The sequence below is a fragment of the Plectropomus leopardus genome, chromosome 17 (genome assembly GCF_008729295.1).
Source record: "Plectropomus leopardus isolate mb chromosome 17, YSFRI_Pleo_2.0, whole genome shotgun sequence".
Lineage (NCBI taxonomy): Eukaryota > Metazoa > Chordata > Actinopteri > Perciformes > Serranidae > Plectropomus > Plectropomus leopardus.
Genome location: NC_056479.1, coordinates 22,206,904 through 22,230,091, shown reverse-complemented (window position 1 = coordinate 22,230,091; position 23,188 = coordinate 22,206,904). Strand labels below are relative to the sequence as shown.

General features: G+C 39.9%; 1 protein-coding gene across 1 annotated transcript in view; it reads right to left on the bottom strand.

The window, feature by feature from the left end:
* Positions 1 to 22,835, bottom strand: part of cacna1aa (calcium channel, voltage-dependent, P/Q type, alpha 1A subunit, a) — a 95,852-nt gene extending 73,017 nt beyond the window's left edge. The window contains exons 1-3 of the mRNA XM_042504686.1: positions 21,993 to 22,835; positions 3,572 to 3,677; positions 3,137 to 3,276 (exon numbers count right to left, since the gene is read on the bottom strand). Of these exons, the coding sequence (XP_042360620.1) occupies positions 3,137 to 3,276; positions 3,572 to 3,677; positions 21,993 to 22,330 (584 nt within the window). The 5' untranslated portion in view covers positions 22,331 to 22,835. The remainder of the gene's footprint in view (positions 1 to 3,136; positions 3,277 to 3,571; positions 3,678 to 21,992) is intronic.
* Between the last annotated feature and the right edge of the window lie 353 nt (positions 22,836 to 23,188).

The window sequence follows — 23,188 nt, the reverse complement described above, 5'->3', positions numbered from 1 at the left end:
ATGTAACCCACGAAGCTCTCCAAATCACCACATGCATGCACACAAACATGCAATGACCTCAACATATTAATCTGTGCCAGCACTCCCACATAATCATTTCACCGGGAACAGTAGCCTATAGAAATACAGTTCCATTACGTTGTCTAATGAGTGAATGGCACACTGTAACAGCATTACTGCTGTCAAAATGCAGTGATTTACTCAATGCTTTGCTGTTTACATACACAGAATCAGTATCGTGTGAAATTTGCAAGGCTGGTAAGAAAAAAAAAGAGAACCAGGCCTTCAGGGGGTAGTTCAAACCTTTTGAAGTGGTGTTGTTATTAATTTTTAGTCCAGCATGGAAGCTAAGCAATGTACTGATGTGGACAGGGGCAGCAGCGAAACACATTTTAGCCACCTAAAGTATATGTTATCAGTTTAAGAGTAGGCTATATTTAGATATATTTTTACCGTTTTACCTTGCCGTCAGACAGCCATTTCTGACAGGGAACTGTTGTATGTGTCTATACTCTTCTAAAAGCCACCAGACTTCACTGGCAAAAACAGTCATTTTATCCTGCAGAACACGGAAGCTGCTGGTGTACCGCTGTCTGTATCAGTTACCTTGTTTGTGTTTTTGTGTGATTTAGTGAATTTACAATAACCCCTTATTGATTTGGTGTTTTAAAGGGTTAATTTGAAATTACAACTTCAATGTTCTGCGAGGTAAAATTACTGTTTTCATCAAAAGAGACTATTGGCTTTGACATTGGAAAGGAGTGTCTAACGACAAAGTAAAGGAGTCAAAAAATCTAAATATAGCACCCACCACAAAAAAATTGAACTATGCCTTCACATATGTTGTAAAAATCTGAGACAGGCATCAAAAATCAATTCTCAAGCTTTTCTTAAAGAGTGCTTTGGCAAATTTGAGCCAGTTTCGTGGCTCAGTTAACCAAGAGTATTCTTACATCAACAATAAGATATCCATGGGCATTTAATACAGGTTTTTCTCTCTCCACTAACCGATCACTTATGCAATCAGTCATGTAAATCACATAAATCATTTAAAAGAAACTGCAGCTATACAGCAGCATTTGACAGTATATCAATACTGCAATATTTACATTAGAAAGAAAGTGTCTTTAAAGAAGGAATGTCATTTGACAATCATGTGAATTGACGAATCATCAGACAGACATATGCGGGGAAAACAGAACCATCTGACATAAACAAATCACTGCACCTTTTCTACATAATTGAAGTTTAAAATGTAAACTTGTTTATATATGTGTACTCAAAATTGTTCTGCTCCTCTTCCCTCTTTTTATTTCTGTCAATCCAACTTATTATCTATTTACCCGGGTCCCTCTCTATGATTGTAACTCTATCATGCTAATCCTATCGTGTGTCTTAACTTCCCCTCATTGCCACTTTTTCTATCACACTCCTCCAGCTGTGTCTTATTGCTCTACCCTTGTTTTCACCTTCTCATTGAGCATTCATATTAAATATCATTGCTGTCCTATTCAAAACTTTATCATAAACTGTTCAGCCCTTTCCTCTCTTATAAAGGATTGTTTAGCATGACACTTAGCATCTAAATAGGGTTCCCACACATGTTTACCAATACATTTTCAAAACTTTTCCATAATATTTTACCCTATTATCATGACTATAAGAGGAAAGACTAAAAACCCAAATTTCCCAGGCATTTATGAATAAGTTAACTCCTAACGCTTGCCATCTTTATTCACAAGTTAGACATTCCCGCTGCCAACCAGCTTCATATGCCAAAAGACCAGACCAACAAAAACCGGCATCGATAAATGGAAATTTAAATGCAATGCATTTTGCATTATTTTAGACATGTTTTGGGATTTTTACGAAGATTTTTCAACCCTTTTCTTGTGCTGCTTTCAGATGTCTTTCACAAGTATTTAAACTTTTGAACTCAGAGCAAATTGATGCATAATTGTTCCCTCCAAAACATGGGAAAAAGGCAATGAAAGAAATGATTAGATTTAGAAAATTATTTTAATAAAGCTAAAGGGAAAATTGTCTCAGGAAAAATGAAAACAAATCTATGGTTAATTCATCCTAATTACACATTTAAAATTAATTTACAAAATTATTTAAAAATTTAAACACTTTTTCCAGGTAATTTCCTCGTTGTATGCTTTACGTGCTTTTTCTCTTTTCCTTCTTTTTATCTTTTACTAATTTCAGGCATTTTTTTGTATGTTTTAACAATTTCTTGCTAATTTTTGGGCCATTTCTTCTTTTATTGCTCATTGCCTTCTTCCCTTGTTCTTGACAGAAATCAAGCCAAAATGCTGTTTAAAGGATAAACAATAACCATTACAATGCATTTTCAAAACTTTTCCAAACAATCTGTTAAATCCAAAACATTAACAAGCCTGGAAAACAGTTGTTCTAATTTCATAACTTTTCCAGGAATTTCATGACCATAGGAACCCTGTCCTAAGACCACATTTTCATTGTTGGTCTGTGATCTAATTTTTGCTGTTCAAGCTGCCCAAATCATGATTGTAGTCCTATTTAATATTGTAATTACTGTTGTAAACCCTTGCTCTTTTGGAATGAAGAGCTTTTCCCTCCTTCCCGCACTTGTGTTTTTTTTCACTTCTTGCGCTCTTCATTTGTCTCTTTCTATTTGTTCCCATTGATTGTGTCTGTATTTAGCTTACAACACCTGTGAATTTTTGAAAATCATCTCTTCATACCTCCTCCCCCCCTCCCCCCACTCCCTCTGACTCTGTGTGTGTTGTGGTGACATTTGTTCACTACCCAGGCTGCTGGCTGCCTGCAGCTCTGCTCTGTGATCTGACTGCTGCCTTGCCCAGAATGGGGCCATTCATTAGGGCAAAGGAGCAAGGATAGGGCACTCACACACACACACAAACACACAGACACACACACACGTACAAACACACAGTAAACACATGACAAACTACTTCATTTTCTCCAGTTTCAGTTGAATGAGAAAAGACAAACCCACATCTTACTCTGACCTCATTTTTTCATAGCTGTGGTTTTGAGCATTCATGCAGGTACTTGCTGTGCATGTATGTGTGTGTGTGTGTGTTTGCAATTGATGCTTGCTCGGCTCGTCTATTTGCATGCCACTCACCCTGTGAGCACCACCACAAAGTCCATGACGTTCCATCCATTCCTCAGGTAGGAGTTCTTGTGGAAGGCGAAACCAAGTGCCAGGATCTTTATTCCAGACTCAAAACAGAAGATTCCTATGAAGTACGGCTCTGTATCATCCTGAGGAGAGAGAGAGAGAGAGAGAGAGAGAGGGAGGGAGAGAGAGGTTTTAATACAACATTTGTATCTTTACTTTTGAATCCAGATCTTTATTAATATTGTATTTATATACTGGATATTCCTTTGATATCTGTAAGAACGTATGTTTCTAATGTGTTGTTGTGCACTGAACATTTAGATATTTCAAGGTGAGAAAAATCCTTTATTTAACTGCTTCTTTATACATCTCCTCAAGAAAAATCAATAAGGAGTCAGAGCACATACTGACATATTGTATCATGTCTGCTTAACTTACCAGGCGCTCAGACAGTGGCGTCTTGTCCCCATCAGGCAAATGTTGTTCCAGAGCCAAGACGATGCAGTTGGCAATGATGGTGGCTAAAATCATCCACTCAAATGGAGTGAGGAAGGTCAGTCAAGGAACAAACACTTCTCCAGACATAATTACAAACAGTTTCTATAAATACAGTGTCAAATAAAAAATAAGTGCTTTTTTTGTACATAGCCATGGCATAATATGCCTCATCTTTATAACTTTCCAACAAGAGGTGCTATAATTACAATATATTACTCTTCAGTGAATATCATATATAATACTATGTACTATACTGTACTGTACTAGAAATGGATTATGATTTTATGAGAGATAGGTGATTGTTGATTGATGTGTCTTAAATCATGAGATCAGTACATCTTTGATGGTGCAAATCAGACAGGACAGTGGCTGTAGAGATGGGCAGGATGGGCCAAACTTAAAGTTGCATGAACAAATAAACACTTTGGTCACTTCAGTATCAGTTTTCTTGACGTTACAAGGACCTTTATCACTTACAAAACACAAAAAGATTACGTAAATTACACGCAAAAATGTGCAGCAAACTACCACAAAAATATACTCAGAATATTTACTCCATCATCTATTCTTGCTGTATGTACCAGAATGCATCAATGGATAACAAAAGGTAGATGCAATGACAAGTCCTGCATGTGCCATGATGACAGGACATGGAAAGCACCCAAAATTAAAAATATAAATATTTTTAATTACATTGATATCAAATAAAAACAACCACCAAACTGGAGGTTGTTACAGAGTGTTATTTCTGTATATACCTATGGGGCTATATGCCAGGCCAGGCTCTAAAACTCATTGTAAATAAAATTACATTTTAAGAACAAAAATGTTTAATGAGAACAATTACCATAATATCACCCCTCTCAAGATAAAGATAAAATTTAAGGTCAAATGTGTGCAAACTGAATATAAGCGTGTCAGACAGACAGCAGGGCTACAGCTAAAACGGACCGATGTCTGGCCTCTCACAGCTTTTGCCGCCTGCTTACACACACACACACACACAAACCCACAAGCCATCATTATGAGTCAGTTAAATATGCTAAGTGTATGTTCTGGTAACACACCACCCACACAGACAAACAAAACAAATAAACACACACACACACACACACACACACACACACACACACACACACATATACACACATACACACACACACACACAGACAGACACAGGCTATATTAAAGTGTTAGTGTGTAATAGCATGCCTGGACACTGAATGAGATTTATTGTGACATCATCGTTCGGCTCTGTGTACATAGCGTCTATGGGCTAGCTCGGTGAGGGAGAATGATAGAGAGCGAGAGAGACAAATAAAAAGAAAGAGGGAGTGTGTCATACATCTAATTGTGTTTGTCACAATCCCTCTCTCTCACTCTCTCTCTCTAACGAACAAATACACACTCTGGTGGTGTCTTCTTAAATCAATCCCCCTGTCTCGTTAAGGTCACAAGATGAATAGTCACATTTAAAAGAGAAGAGAGAGCGAGCGCAGAGAGAGTGACCGAGAGGAAGAATGTGAGAGCAAATGTGTGAAGGAGATGAATGACTGCAAGAGAAGAAAGGAATGGATTGAGGAAGGAAAAGGGCAAGTACAGGGAGACAAGAATATGGAAATAATCAATATTACGATTATGTGTACATATCATGGATTTCTACAGCTATTCTATTTGACTCTATTATATTCTGATGTACTCCATTCTAATCTTTCTCCTCTTCTTCACCTTTTTCCTACTTGCTTGCTTCCTTTGGGAGTCATTCCCAAGGTAGTGTGGAGGAGGGGGAAATTGAACGGCTAAGAGCCAAAGAGGAAGAAGAGGCTATTTATGGAAACATACATCATCATATGTGTGTGTGAAACATGTCTGTTACATGCCTGTGCGTATGAGTGAGCGCATACGTGTGTAGACTTTAGTGTGCATGTTTGTTTCTCCAGTCATGATCAAAGGGAACTAAAAAGCTGCTCTAGCCTGGTCCAAAGCCACAATGTGTGTGTGTGTGGTTTGTGATCGTCTGTTTGACCGCTCTTTACTCACATGCACACATTACTAGAACACCCAGGGCACCACTCAATTAGCCTCCCTGCCCCCCAGCAATGTGTGTGTCTAAATGTGAGTGTGTGTACATGCATATATGTATATGCATGTGTGTGTGTGTTGGGCTGTGAGAAGGCAGGGTGTAGCTGACTGAAAAAAGGGGAAGAGAGAGAAGGAGAGAGAATGAGAGGAGCAAGGAGACGAGGGGAAAGAAGGAGAGAGACTGATATAGAAACACAGGGACAAAGGGACAATTGTGTGTGTATGGTGCGTATTAGAAATGCTCCCCATGAGGGACGACTGTTCGATGTGTATGATGATCATTTGGCACATTTTGTCCTGCATTATGTTTCAAGGCGCCACGGTATTTATTTCTTCTTTTAGGCCTTTACACACTGGGGACATGACGAATAAACAACATGAAAAAGTGAAATACCAGCCTAGGAATAATTCTCATCAAAACAACTCATACTGGCAGCTAAGTGAATTTGCGACAGTCAAATATTTGTTCATTTAAAGGTTGTCATGTGAACAGTTTGGATCCTATTGACCCAGACAAGCATCTGACAGTCTGTCTGAGGTAAGCTGTTTTATAGCCTAAGCTATTGTCAGCTATTTTATTGAGTTTCCTTCTAGTGAAATTCTTTGATACTTCTTTTCCACTAACATGGAACAGGTTTCGTTTTGGTTCCCACACCTAATTTGAAAAGTTCAGCACATTTCGACCAAAAACAAATTGGTTCAGTGCGAACTGTGACGACATCAGTGGGTTTGGAATGAAACACATGAACACATGCACATTCACACAAATTCAGAGTATGGATAAATGACTCACTCACTGCCATAAACCATTCTATAATACATATCTTCTTCTTTCTTCATCAATCTATATATAGCAACATCACAGAGTTAAAAGCAAGGGAAGAATCGGGGGGTGAGGGAGGAAATGAGGAAAAGAAAGAGATGATAATTTGCTGCTCTCTCACCATTCTTCCACCCTTCATCTCTCTAATGTTGTCTTTGTCCTCGGTCTCTCTCGCTCTCTCTCTTTTTTTTTTTGCCTCCCTCGTGTCTCGCTCCACCCGTGGTTCTGCATATGCTTGCTTTTTATTATCTGTCTAGGTGTGCCTCTGTGTGTGTGTGTATACACACTGTAATGGGGACAGTAGTAGGTCGTAGACGGAGATGTCTCGCCAAGAAAAGGGAAGTGAGGCCCTCAAAGTACATCACTGAAGCCAAATGACGCACACACACATATGCACACTTCCACTGGCCTTTTCTTCACCTTGACCATCACCGCTCCATATGGTCCTCGTGTTCACTCTCTCCTACCTTCTCTGCAGCTCAGTAAAGCCCCTGCCTGTTTCACACTGATATATTTCTCTCTCTACCTGCCCTGTTAAGCCTCCTCTCTCTTTCTCCCATACCTCTGTGCTTTCATATCCCCTTCTCCTGTTACATTTTTCTCTCTCCTTCTAATTTTTTCCTCATTTTTCTTTCTACTTGCTTTTCTATCTCCCCATTTTCTTGCATCTCTCCTTCCCATCTCTCCTCAGTCCACTTTTCTCTCACTGAGTCTGCCCATCAATCATCCCTATCTCTACCATGCCATCTCCATTCAATATCGAATGAGATGCCGCGTCAGCAAGCGCATGAGGACACAGACAGCAAGAGAAAGAGTATGAGAGGGGATGTTAAAAAAAAAGGTTGGATGGGAGGGAAATACGGAGGGCTAAATGAATGAGAGAGGAGAGTAGGAAAGATAGAAATAGAGATAGAAAGAAAGAAACTATCCTGTGGGCACAGACATGATTGAAAAGAGTGAGTGGTGAGGAATAAAAGCGAGAGAAAGGGGGGAGGACGTAGCAGAGGAAGGAAAACAACAGCGAGGAAGAGAGAAGGGCAGAGACGAAGAGCATAGGAGTGCTGAATGGGGGATAAAGCGAGAGAATGACAGAGGGGTGTGAGAATATTGCGGTATTTTCTCCTTCTGAGTGGTGTGTATGCGCTGACGAAAGTAGGTTAGTGGCAGAACACACACATATAGAGAGTGGGGGAATGAAAGGAAGAGAGTGGGTGGGAGACATCATACTGTCACATGCAGTATGTACTGTATGTGTCCGTGTATGTGTGCCACTGACGAAGGCGGCACTATATAACGTCACTGCAATCCTGACATGTTGCCATATATTGAAACACTTCACATATTTCCGCACCACCACATGAGCATATGTGCATTTTTTTTAAAAATATCTCACACGTCTCACAATTGGAAGTCCTTAAACTTGCCAGCATCTTGGCAGGTACACACGTATGAAAACACACATACTGTATGTACACATGCAACACTACCCTTGTGAAAATGCCCACCCCTCAGAAGCCTCCATAGCCATGCCTCTCTCCGCTGCATCCATGCACGTGCCATATTGCCATATGTGCACTGTGCACAGGCAGACCAACACTAGACCACTTTCTTACACTCCACTTGCCTGCCAATAGAGTCCAGACCAGCTGCTACCCTTTGGGAAGGTGCCAGCTTCCCTATTAATAAAACCAAGCTTGATAGTATGGGCCTTTCTCTGACACCCACTATCTACTGAGTTTATTTCTGATAAAACACCAGTTTTTTGTTTAGTGTGAAACATTTGCTAAATGTTTTGCTTTGATATGCTTGTCATGAAAGAAAGGCTCACATATAGTGCAATCTAATCATAGTCTATAGTTTATAAAGTAAACTTTGTTGTGAATAAAGTCTGGCTTTGCAAAAATGAAAAATAATGGAGCTATGAGAGCAAGGACAAAATAGATCCCTTGCCTACCAGAATTTTCTGTCTTTCTGTATCTTTTTTTTGTGCGTCATATGAAGTATGGCTGCAAAATATGAGCAATATGCAATAACGTTGTTGAATATAGCAATAAAGATATCATTTATGATACATAGATATTAAAGTTTATCCTGTTCTGTCTCTCTACTCCAGTATACTGCTAAAATATAACATTGAACTGAACACAAAAGAGGACACCAATTATCAAAGAACACTTATATTTTTAAGTGCAGTTGTTGCTAATTTTTAACTCAAAAAATCCCTAATTGTAATATTACAGTCTTTCAAGATGTTTATTGTGCAAGTTGACATAGCGATGACGATAAAGAAATCACATATTGTGCAGCCCAGTACTGACGGAGGTACTCTTGGTGTTTTAGGTATACCACTATGGCTACACAAATAATCAAAACATTAGTGAAATGGCAATATGGCAATATGACCAGGTGCAATATCTAAATAAATAGGCTAACTGATAAAGTTAAAATGTGTCACAACATATCATAAATAATGAAGCATTGTGGTGTTACAGAGATGCCTCTAGAACATGCTTGTTTTTAGTGCAGACCTCATCAAAAAAAATCACATCATCATCATTTTATATTTCTTTCACTGACAAGGAAATGCCGAAATTACAATTCTTATTCAAATAATGATGCGATATCCGTCAAATAATTGCAATGACATTTTTTGCATATCTTGCAGCCCCATATACTACATTTAAAAAATGTTGTTAACCAACATTAAATATAATCTATGAATGTCTTTATGCTACATGTAAATGCATTGTGTTGTTTTTAAGGAGACAAAAACAAGAAAATACAACAAAACTGAACACATAACTGGCAGCCTCTCTTATTCTCTGTCACTTTTTTTAAACATGCCTAACTGCCTGTCCCCTCCCTTCCCCTCTCTCTTTCTCTGTCTCCCTCTCCCTCTCTGTCCTGTTACATTATGCAGAAGAGCACTGCCAGAACAGCTCGAATGATTACTTCATTTTCTTGTCACTTTTCCCTCAGAAGCACTGATTTGATAAAATGAATGGGATTAAGCACTGTGGATGAGACCCATCTAATTATTTTGATAATCAGCAGCAATAGAAGATAAGAGACATGGTTGAAGCGCCTCATTTTATTCCTGCATCATATATTTTAAATAGAATCTCTCTAATCACAGTTAGAGTTGCTCTTCATATTTAAAACATTACACTGCATTTTCACATTTAACAACATTTTCATTTGCAAAATATGATATAGATATAAGTTATTGTCTTTCCAAGCTTTTGAGAATCTAAAAATCCAGAATACTGTATATGGAGTATACATTGTAATAAGCAGATATTATATCATTTAACATTCATTGCATGTCGTTCCAAAACACAGACATGCATTAAATCACTTTGCTTGTGTCTACCTATAGCGGAGGCCCTTTACAGCAAAGCAATGTCCTCCACTGTTGCATTATCATGTGACAATACTCCTCCAAAACAAGAACCTATGATTTTTGCTGTTTCATTCAACCAAAAGCATAACAACAACTTGGATCAAAACTGTCAAAACGCACTGCCCAAACATATGCCTGTGCCTCTCTGCTACACAAAAATGTAATGATTCTACATTTATCCCACTTTGGCACCATGTTTGACTGCGTTGCCAAACAAATGGGGGTGCCCGAAGGCCAGTTTAGCCCTGCTTGGCCTCTCTCAGTCTGATTTAGCATCAATCAGAGTGTATATTCTTTACAGTCGCCCACTTCTTCTGCCTGTTTATTCCATACGGCATATGTTGTGTCTCTATCTCACCCCTGCCACTGCCTCTCCCTCACCACCCACATATAGCCGAGTTGTCACTTTGTACAAGATGCTGACGGTGGTGTGTTTGTGTGTGTGTATGTGCCGTGGCCTGTGTGTATAGTATCACTGTAGCATGTGACATTCTTTTTAACATGAGCTCTATGTTCAGAAAGGTGGTGCAGGGGGGAAAGTATGAACGTGTTTGCATAACTGACAATGCTTGCTGATTTAACTGTTTGCGCTCGCCTGCTTTTCACTGACAGAGTGTAAGTGTATTTGTGTGTGTGTGTGCCAGCACACCCTGCAGGTAGAGTGCAGGTTTCCAGCAGGGTTTGTCTAGTAACAGCCGCAGCACGTGACTAAAGAACACGGGCATGAAAAAATCGATCCATCACAGACTCTCTCCCTCTCTCTATTTTTCTCTCTTTCCACGTATCCGAATCCCAAAAATAGCTCTGCCCCACGTCACTGCACCCCCCTTTCTCTCTCACACACACACACTCACAGACGTATGCATTCTCAAAGACACACACACACATCCAAACTAGCCAGCAACTGAGACTGAATTATTCAACAGAGTCAGAATGCACAGCTAAGAAAAAGGGGAAAGAGAAAAATGCAGAGGGAGAGGAGTAACAAAGAAAAATCAAAAAGAGAAAAACATGATCTTCCATTCAATGAGCATACATGGGCGTCCAGTGAGCATGAGTTAGCAGATGCACAGTAGGCATGTTGTCAACAGATCAAAAAGTAAATACAAGACTTTCTGATCATCATTTGACCGTTAAAAACTAACAAAGCTGATTACTGGCAACATATTAATTGCTTGTCAGGTTTTCTGTATTCTAGGTAAGCCAACATGTCTATTATGATTTATGCCCTAGTTGCTACACAGCAGCATGTTTCCATATTGATTTTGCTTCCATTTCTCAATTGCCATATATGTTACAAGGGCACCCATCTGCAGTATATCAAAAAACAGCCAGCACAATGCATTAATCAGATTTTAGAGGATCAATTTACAATCCGAAAACAGTGTAGCTTGTCATTTTCTGTTGCTACTGGTGAACCGTTCCTCCCAAGCACTTCATTGCACCTCCAGTTTCTCTCTACTGTGTGGATGGAGGATTGTCTTAGAGACTTTCTGCTTGCCAGCGTTCAAAATAATTTCTGTGCAATTTTGAAAAATGTGAATAAAATATCAATCCACTTGTCAACGGAAAGACGGGAACAGACAGAGAGAAACAGAAGGAGAGAGAGGGAAATGTAGATTCCTCACTACCTCGAATGACCTCAGTGTTCCTCCACTTCTATATAAGAACACGGTGGAAACAGAGATGAATTTCAGTAAAAGACACACACACACACACACACACACACACACACACATAGACACAAGTTAAAAGTAAAACAACGCTGTGCAGATGAGCAATATTAGAAATTGAAGATATAGTAAAGATGATGCCGTTTAAAATGGAATGGGACTATTTTTAGTCATGTCCTCAAAATAACATCTTTTAAATGACCAGATTGTCTATATTTTAAAAGTATTTTCGGATTAATCAGGTTGCTTCTGTTCCCAAGACTACCTTACAGATGACAAATACATTTATCACATAATGAGAAAAGTAAAATCTACTGTCCACGTGTAAAAAAATCTAAGACAATCTAAATACATTAGATTTTCTTATGAACTCAATTTGGTTTCTAGTTCTGGGAGTGTGTACTTGTGCATATTTGTGTTTTTGTGTATGCGTATGTATGTGTGTGGTTGTGTGAGTGCGTGCGTGCTCATGCAAACCTCAGTGCTGAGTCTGCCTGTAGGGACTCAGGATACAGATCAATTCACACATTTATTACCAGACAGTCAAAGGTATGAGGTAGGCAGATTGAGCCCAGAGGGCTCACACACACACACACGCGCGCACACACACACACACACACACAGAGGAATCATAACACATATGCAGAGAGACGCACTTCTTATTGCCAACAATTATGTGCAAACTAAACTACACAGGACTTGCAGCTGTCAGGATGTTCTGCAAAAAAATCCCCCAAAACTTCAAAAAAATGCTTTAAAAATTTTGCATTGCAGAAGGCGGGAGCAGCCAATTAGAGGGAGGACAAGATATGGTGGAAAAGAGTGAGTGGAGCAGCAGTGGATGGGAAAGAAAAAAAAAAGGAAGAATGATGGATCGGCTTTGAGCGAAAGACAAAAAGTACAGGTAGTGAAACGTGAGAGGAGACGACAAAACTTCACTTCCTATCAGTCAAAGAGAGAGGAGAGAGAGGGGAGGAGAGAGAAAGAGGACAGAGGTAAAAAGTGTGTGTTTGTATTGGGGGGTGGGCAGGCGCTCACTGTAACACTCAGAATGTGTGTTTAGTTCTAGACAAAAATCTGTTCAGTCACTTTAAGGAAACTCACCTCGGATTTGGAGACGAAGAATCTAGCATCTACGAAACAAATATGAGTCAGTGCAAAGTCTGTCCAAGTGACAAAAACAAGTTTGTGTGTGTGCCCTGGCTGCAGTGTAGCTGGCCAACCCTGAGTGTTCGACTCTCCACCGCTTTGTGTTAAATGATTTATATGCAGACAGGCAGTTTGATTCTCTCTCTCTCTCTCTGTCTATGGTTTCTCATTAGTCTACCCCTCTCTGTAATGTCTCTATCTTACTGACTTGCCCCCTCCTTTCTTTATTTCTGTCACTCCATAGTCCATCTCACTCTTCTCTTTCTCTACTCCAGCTGAATATTAGGAGCAGAGCAGGAACAGCTTTTTACCCCATCCCTCTAACTCTTGTCTTTCCTTTCCTCCTGTTCTTTCAAAATTTACCATTTTTTTCTGTCAATTTGAGAGAAATCAAGCCAACTTGCTCAGGTTTCAAAGGGTTAACAGTTTGGCAACTTGGGCTGGGCGATGTGGAGAAAATCTAGTATCACAATATTTTTCAAAATATATATATTTTTTGACATTTTTAATGCTTTAATGATAGTTAGAGATAGATATGAGAGTAGGACCAGCAGAAAAATTCCCTGAGCAAAACTCAACCATGGGTGCTGCGGTAAGGCCTTAATGGTATGCACTCTACACAGTGAGCTATCAGGGCACCAAACTTTTACAATATTTTTGACCAAATTTTCAGATATCAAAAGTGCAACAATATTGTGGGGATGACTATCTGCTTTCCACAAAATATTTACACAATGAAAATCAGTAATGTGAGTATAATGACTAACTGAGTAAAGGAAAATAATCTGCTAACAGTCTGTTAAGTTCAGAAACTTACATCACTTTACTGTAATGCAACCTTCAAAACCAGAAAGAGACAACACTGATGATATGCAAAAACTAAGACGGTAACTAGTAGCATATCATATCAATATAATATCAATATTTTGCCCAGCCTTTGTTCCATGATAAAAACACACACACACACACACACACACACGCTCCATAATAATGCTGTTAACTTGTCTCTACAGGTATTGTGAATAAAAAGTGCTCTTTTCAAGCAGCTTCTGTTATTTTTAGGCTAACCTGATGTGAAAGATAGACTCGTGGAAGTGACGACATTGAGGGGAGACAGAGATAGCTCCCATACGAGCAGAGTGTGCACTGTAATAGTGCATTTGTGTAAATTTCCAAATTAAAGAACGGGGAACAAATGGGCAGCATAGGAACAACTGACTCACAGACTGTGACTGACTTGTAAAAAAATACAAATTTATGGAAGTGCTAAAAAAAAAAAAAAAAAAATTGAGCTGATATTAAGTCTGTGTAGTTCTCAGCTGACAGATGCAAGCTGGAGAAAGGCCAATAAATAATTTAGATTCTGCAGTGAACGTAGATCAGTGACTCTCCACATCCACCCAAAAACACCCTGGTCCCTCCCTCTCTCAATCATTTGGTCTCTATGGTGTGTCCTGCGTGTGTCTCACTTTCTGCCTGTCTGTCTCTCTTAATCACTTTTACATACTGTTACATAGTTGGTGGCCTGGTCAGAAGCACGACATATGAGGAAAAAAAACCTGCTCCTGACACACTTAGAGGCCTGAAAGACCTGGCGATGTGTGGACACAATCAGGGAGTAGCACATGCAAGCATTACATCCACATGCATTTGTTAGCAACTGTAGGAAAGCTCAGTCAATCAGAATTACTTATAATACAACACTGAAAATCCTTTATGATTGGCACATCTCCATTAGTAGCAATAGCAACACAGGTTGTATTACTCAGGCTGTACCCGCCTCAGAATTATGTCAGTCTTGTCTATATCATTTTTTTTTTCAAGTTTTTAAGGTTGAACAGGACTCAGGGGGACGACATTCATGTAATGTAGTAAATTAGCTAATGGTGTCAATGTGCAAGGACATTTTTTGCCGACACTAGATATAAAACAAAATCCAGAGACTGTGTTGTATTAAGTTGCTGTGAGCTGTAATTTAAACACATTTTCACCTTATGATGCAGTCTCTCTCTCCTCCTTAAGGGTGCTGCATCGTGTCTGCAACTGCTTGTACCAAAGAGTAGTGTGAAAGTCAATCGCGCTCACTCTGCAGCGAAATCTGAGGACTAAAGCGTCTCCAGAAGAACAAAGACTTACAAAAAATTAAATAAAAAAACGACTGCTTGACTTGAAGGAATCTCAGTCGATTTAGGGGTCTCTATAATCTCAGATATATGACAGTATTCATATGCGATAACACCAAAGCAAATTTGCCAAAACGCAACTTACTGTAACACATGGAATTAAATCCATGATCTGGAGACAATTATGCCAAACAAATGTGCTTTACCAAAATGTTCTTTTTTTTTTTGGTAACCACAAGCAAAGAGAGGTTTACTCCTCAGTTGAAAAGCTCAGCAAAGAGATTAAACTTAGTCTTGAATGGCCATTTGATCTGTTATTGATTCCGGGTCATAGGATCAGATATGGCACCATTACTTACTCACAAGCACACGCAATGCGAGCACATAAACACAATGTTCATGGCAGCTACAGTAAGCACACAGGATGCTATATCTATATTTTTAAGTAGTCCACAGAATATTATAAACAACTTCCCCAACTTAACATCTTCTAATTATGAGAGGGTGTGGTTAATTTATAAAACACATTACTTGTATTATATTTCATATTGAGCTTGATACTATAGATAGCTAGAACATATATTGACTTCTTCTCCTTTTACAGGAGCACAGGAAAACACACTTAAGTGTACACTGATGACGCAGGCAACACCATATGGTGTGTGTATAGCATATGTGTGTGGGGCGAATATGTGTGTGTTTGTGTGCTCAATGCTTGTGGCTGCTAAAATCAGTGTCCTGCAGATGTGCACATTTATGAACTTAGCTAACACTTCATACATATACAGAAACAAACGAGTACATGAAGATCCACTTGCAAAATTGCATCCTGAAATGGATTGGACAAGGTCAAATGGCCATTCAGGGTCAAAGGTCATAGGGACAGCCAATGGGGATTTCATTTCTAAGGTAAGGCAACATGATATGTAATTTCTGAGGACATAAAGGCACAACCTTTAGCCGAGTCAGAGCCCTCAATTGATATACATAAGGTCACCAACCCCCTTTTACCCCTCTTTCTTTTTCTTTTAAAATGTCGCTCCTCATAGCCTATATGTTTTATGCCTTCAAAGAAAGCTCTACAACAAAGATGGGCTATGGAAAGAAAAGTAGGCTATCAAAATGTACTTAGGTGTATTGCATGGTATTATTTCTGTAGCTATAGGCTACATAATTAAATTATTTTAGTAGACCCACTCTAGCAATTGCATGCACTAATTCTCAACAAAAATTAAATTCTGATATTGGATTGTATCTGAAAACCACGGGTGGATTATGAGACGATAGGCCCTTGGGCAGAGATATGCACACAGGAGCAAGACACACAGATGTTGAGGTGGTTTTAAGTCTCTTTGTGGTCATCTTGCAATTTTTGTGGGTTTGTATCTCTTTGTGGTCAGTTTATGCCTCTTTGTGGTTGTTTTGTGTCTCTTTGGGATGATTTTGAGTAATTTCCTGGTTTTAATTTGACATTTTGCAAGTGACAGCAAGGGGGCCCCCCTGACACTTTGGGCCCCTGGGCCTGTGCCCGGTAGGCCTGCTTAGTAAATCCATCCATGCTGAACACTTGGCTCTGTGTGCCTGCGCTTCAATATGTTAATCAAACTCAGTGTGAAAGATAAATGCTGCTATTAATTGCATTTAACAAGACACTATTTGCCCACCACTTGTTTTAAATAAGTAAATGGCACAATATCAGACCTGAACTCTGTAATGCTAATTCTAATTAAACAACCAAATATCTGCCTACTGTATCTAAATGCGGATGTGAGAGAGAATAGTTATTTATATGGTACTCCCATGGGTCCAGAGTCAGTTCACAACTAAATAAAGCTGCTGCGGGTCATAATTCTGCTGAATAGTGAATCCAGTGAGTCTCATACATCTGGTGAAACAAAAAACTGTTTTAGTCTCTGTTCAGAGAAACATCAGTCATTTGACTCAACATGCATCTGCTGGCTCCAGATTCTAATGAATGAATCACAGTTTTACTAGGTTTTTATGAACGTTGCCACTAATATTCTCAGCCCTTTTCTTCATTTTGTTTTGCAATAAGATTAACTTTACGCTGACCAGTGAACAGTCAATGAAGGACAAATGACAGATACTGTGTTACCAGAAAACCTCTTAAAATTAAGGATAGTTTAATTAGGTTTTACTTGTTTGGGGTCCATTGATGTTCAGTGTTTGTCAGTATCAGCCTGCTATTCATTTCTTTCAATATGACAACATACAAAGTGCACATCTTTTATTTATGGTGATACAGTATCTGTGGCAGGAATGGGTGTATTACCAAATGGGCCCAGGGACCAACAAGGGGCCCCTAATCACAGGCTCTGCATGTCAATAACAAAGCCCCAAACATCCTATGAAATGAAAAGCTGAAAAATAGCCTTAACATTCACTTTGAAGATGTCACAAGGAAGAAACCATGATGCACTATCAGTGAGTGTTTCTCTCTCCTTGGTTTATCTATAGCAGTGGTTCCCAACTGGTCCAGCCACGGGGTCCAGATTTCTCTTTAGTCATTAGTTCATGGTCCACACATTAGGTTTTATGATTGCTATTTGTGCTGATAGTTGTGTCTAATGCATGTTTTTGAATGCATTTCAGTGTTGACAGTTATGTTTAATGTATGTTTTTAAATGTGCTACTTTGTGCGCATTGAAATGTTCAGAGTATGTTTAAGGTATATGTCTGTGCTTTATGACACAACTAATGGGGATCCTAACAAATATGGAAATAAACATTTGATAAACTAAACCCTTTTCAATTTCATTGAGCAAAATGTAAATAACATGTTGACTGAGGACAAAAAGAAATAAAGCATATTGTAATAGTGAGCAGAAATGGCACTTCAAAAGGAAAGCTCTGCAGCAGAAATTGCCTGTACTTTGGAATATATTGTGTTTTTCATGAACTTGACACATTCTCGAGACACCTGCGGTCCATTCAGAATGGACCTGTGACCTACTTCTGGACCGTGACCCACCAGTTGGGAACCACTGATCTATAGGACTTTAGATGTACTGAGTACTCAAATATGCAATATGGGCCCTTCAACTACTGGGAAGAAAGAACAGCACATTTACTACTACGTCCCTTTGGGGGGAGGGGGGGCTTTAATGCATCCAAGCCCAGGGATCTATTATGTCCTAATCCACCTATGGTGGTGGTGGGGATTGCTAGTGTGGACTGTTTGTGGAAGGATTAGGACAGAAAGCCTCTCTTTGACCCCAGCATGAATAAAGGAAGGTTCAAATGCAGTTTTCAGTCTATCGGTGAGGATATCTTAACTGAAATTGCTGAGTGCCTCTGAGAGTTGTTCGCTGGTGTACTGTGAGGGTTTTGACATGATGGGAAAGTTACAACAGCTTCATGACATGTGGAAGATCCAGAGCATGTGTTAAATAGATTTCAATTAGGATTGATATTGCCAGTGATAATCAATGGACGTCTACCGCGTCTCTATGCAATATCAATTTTCTGTCAATTATTTGGGTCTGAAAGTTCTAGGATGTGCGAAACTGATGAGGCACCAGACACCTTGACACCACAGTGTCTGGAGTTACCTGAGATGACCTTATGATTGATATGGGTATTGCCACCACACCAACCTCTGCATGCCAAGAACTGCCTAGACTCACTCAAGCTTTTGTAAATTAGCTAATTTAGTAGGCCCTAATCCATTCAAAGGACAATTAAACATGAATCACACAAACATAACAAAATCCATAACAAAATAGTGGGTGATTAAGTATAAGATTATTACTTAGACCTTTACTGGAAAGAATTTCAAAACATGCTGTGGGGGGCGCCTGGTGGCTCAGTGTATAGAGCGGTTTTGTCTTTGAAATAGCGATTGAGGAGGTTACAAAAATTTTGTACTTTCAAGCCTCAACTTGGTTGGTTTTCCCAAGCTGAGCCACACAATAACATCATCTGTAGCTCAAACTTACTCAAGATTGCCAGCAAGTTATACAGAAGATGGACAGTGAATATATTCCCAGGGGAGGGCGGATACAATGCTGTAGTAGCTACACCTCACAATTTATTACAAACCAATAAGCAACCCCACCACACAGCACAGCCTCAGAAATGACAGATATATTGAATCAACACCCTGACACAGTCTCAGTAAATATTGAACATTATAAGCTTCACAAACATAGGAGTTATTGCAGTGTGGTGCTAATGTGTTGGATTACATTAGATCGTACAAGTGTGCACGTTATTGGATCAAACACCTCTACATTGGTGCTGGGACTGTATCTGAGATATCAAAAATAGATATATTATGGCAAATTCAGAAAAAGTAAATATACAAACCACATCGACAGCTGCTTTCTGGACTGTCAAAAAACAACCACGACGCATGCAGTTAACCTTCCTCACATATTGCCTCCTAACCAGTTCATTTCATAGGTGTGCACAATACAAGACATGCTATACTATTTTGTTCATGTTAAAAAAAAATCTTCAATGAAAACAAGGTGCTACGGTTCCATTTACGCTAGTTCACCTCTATTCTTTGGACTTTCTTTCCTTCACCAGACCCATAATCACATAGATATAGACTTTTCCCATGCTGCCAAATGGAGTGAAAAAATGAAAAACATTTTTTGTAATGGGAAAAAAAATAATATTGTGTACTTAAAGATGTTTAAAGCTATGTGGGACCTGCTATATAGAGTGCTGCAGAAATCGGTCCAACGTGGAAATGTGTTATCATTTTTGCACTTCTGGTTCCATAACCATAAGGTTATCATAAGCCTAAGAGACTTTCGCATTTGGTTCTACGACGTAAAATACATCAGCAAAATCCCACTTGTGACCGTAGTGTAGTTTGTTTATAGCCTATCATTAAGTTTTAACTTTTGGTGATGCAATTAAGCTTAAAAAAAGCACAAAAGTGCATGGTGTTCATTTGTGAAGATTATCTTGCTGAATAAAATGCAAGTATCATAAATGTTTGTTTGTCACACAACTTATTTTCTGCAATAATCCAAAACCTAATGGAAAAATCCCATTGGCTTTTTGACAAGGGGACCAGGGTGACGCTTATTTCTGTGTCAGCCTACAAAAACACATTATCCCTGCAGTCCATGGCGCCTCATTGTGCAGACTGCACGTAGGCCGTTTTTTTCCACAGGCGACTGTCGTCATGGTAGAAAAAGCACAGGTGTTACTAATAACATTAACAATGGCAATGTTTTAGTCACGTGCTGCAGCCATGATAGTGTGACGGTGAACCAGCATACACATTACTATGTCCCTAAAACTGAAGCAGCTAAATGGAATTCAGCAATCATCAGTTTTAGGATTTACACATTTCCCTTTCATACTATGACATGTCAAAATGTAAAAAGGTATATCTCAACTTGCCTCTCACAAGAAAGTCTTTTGAACTTTAACCTAAAGAAAAAAGATGATAGCTCCTTGTGCATTTTTTACTGTCGTTGCATGTTGTTATTTTACCATTTTGTTACTTGCAAACTGGGTTGCAACATCAGATATCATTTAGTACCACATTTCTCTTCTTCTTTCCTATGGATGCAGTGTGTAAACACAAGCTGTCTGCATTTTGATCAATATGGTAATACTATAACTATTGCTTATATAAATAAGGAACACACCCTAACTAATAACCAAACTGAAACCCAAAGTCCAAAAGGTTTTGTTCAAAAGTAAGAAATACACCTTTTGAAAACACTGGACAAATGACTAGTTTCATTGAAAATAAATGTTCAGCTTCAAGACTGCATGGCACTCTTGAGTTTTAGAGTTATTTTATCACTGTATGATATTTTGGAAAGCAAATCTATGAATATAAAACATCAGATTTCCTGTGCACACTCCCTCTCTCTCACTAACACACACATCTGTCATTTAGACAGTGAATAGACATGATTCAGAGGCACTATAAGTAGCTCCTGCATTTCACCAGAGCAGCCCAATTAGTGTGTGTAGTTATGTCACGGCTCAAGCATCAGCATGGATCAATACAATCATTACTCCAATTTCCCCTCTTGTCATTAACACTCACAGAGAAACTTACTTCCACATTTGCGCACATTCACACAGACATACAGAAAATCCAAACGAAAATATTGAGATCACTTGCTATTTCTTTCCCCCTTCCTGAATGGTGCAATATGTGCTGGTTTCATGAAAGATGAAAATGCAGGGAATTGCTGGAATTTTAACACTGTCACAGTCAGTGGTAGTAGTACATGCACACATGCACAAACACACACACAGACTCACACACACCTACACACACACACACACACACACACACACACACACACACAGTTTGAAATGGTGGCACGTTCATTCAGTGACACCTGCAGCTTGTGTGATTAAGAGGAGGCTCAAAATGGGGAAAAATTAAATACTGTGTCAGCGCACAAGTTAATAGCCTTCTACTCACACTTACATACCTTCGCTCTCTCTCTCTCTCTCACACACACACACACACACACACATACACACACCATATCTAAAAAGACACCTGCATCATGCTGATATGGGAGCTTGTGTATGCATCACTGCAAAGATACACACACACACATACACACACACACACAAAAATTGCTGCTTATTTTCATCTCTCTCTAGGTCTCTCCCACCTTTCCTCCATTGCTCCCCTCCCCCCCCTCTCTCATCCTGTTTCTCAATACCCGCGCCAGGCGCTGGGCCTATACTGCACATGCTGACATCAGCAACCAGCAGCGCCCATGTTGCAGGGATGTTGCCCCCCCAAACCACTACCACACACTCAAACACACACTATATCAAGCAGGCCCCATGTGGCTGCGTGACATGAAATTACTGACAAATGTGATTGATGGTGATCAACAGCCCCATAAAAAGGGCCGCCGGTTCATGCCCTCTCCTCTTAATTAACTATAAATTACATGTCCAGAATTTCCTCTGTCACCTCCTGCAACCTGCCTCACATGGGCTGATGCATCTGTTTGTTATATGGCTTTAACTCATGGGATAAGAAACATGTGAAGGAATCAGACACATGTCTGCACATTACCTGATCCTCAGGCCTACTGTGGCAGCTTTTACTCACTGTACAATGGCAGGTAAAGGATATGGCCATTCGGTGATCTTTTTGGCGTATTTTCTGACGAAGTTATCCTCACTGAAAATGAACAGCGAGCGGTTGACAGTGAAGCAGTTCTGGCGCACGGGAATGGGGTTATAGAGAGCCATAGTCCGGGCTCTCTGCGCCATAGACTGCTTGTACATTCTCTGGCCCCCGGGCCCCCCAGGTGGACCGTGGCCGTGCCCGTGGCCATGCCCGTGGCCGTGGCCGTGCCCGTGGCCGTGTCCATGGGGTCCTCCTTGCCTGCTACCACCGCGGCCGCCCGGGCCCCCTCCTCCGGGCCCTCCTCCATACCTGGCCGGTACCTCATCTCCGAACCGCGCCATTCTCTGGACACCGAAAGCCAATCTTCACGAAGCAGCGGAGAAGGAGACCAATGCTCAGCTGTGCAGCCACACAACATTACATCCCATCTGAATCAGGACGTCATATATGCACAACGGGTTGTCCTGTGGGCTTATGCTGAACACCTGCAACCGGCGAGCAGTTCTATGCTGGTTTTAGCAGACGAGGACGCCCATGTACTGTCTCCTTCTCTGTGCGTCTCTGCCAACGGCCAATTGTGGGTGTGAGGAAATTAAATGTGTGGTCGGTTGGCTGACTGGTTGCACTGTAGGGTAGTGCTGTGGGATGTCTCTGTCTTAGTCGGTTCTTATGTCCGTATAAAGCAGGATTCGCCCCCAACATGAAATCATGGGGAGACTGTAGCGAGTTAACATGAATGTTTCATGTTCTCCATGGTTCATGCCTGTATCAGAGCGCACCACAGCCTCCTGCACCTTTCTGGATGATTTATTTCTTTACTCTCATGACAGCATGTAATGACAATCTAAACGCCTCTGATATCACACAGGCCTCAATAAATCAGATTGTCGAAAAATAAATCTGAAATTAATTAACAGCCTTTAGCTACGGCCGTCAGTGACGTTCAACTTGGCATTTTTGGAAACGGTTGCGTTTCCGAAGACTTAAAAGGCATTCAAATGGGAAAAGCTACTATTATTTATTTATTTTGAAACATCCGCAATGTTTGGCACAGTGTGTGGCAATAATGTGGCTCCCGCCACCTTACAGTGGTTTTACCAGTGCGCTCCGGCAAGCCTTGAGACCAGGAAAATTGTGACATTTGTTATTAATGCGTCTAATTTCAGAGTGCACAGTCTCGAGTAGAAAGGAGAAAGAAA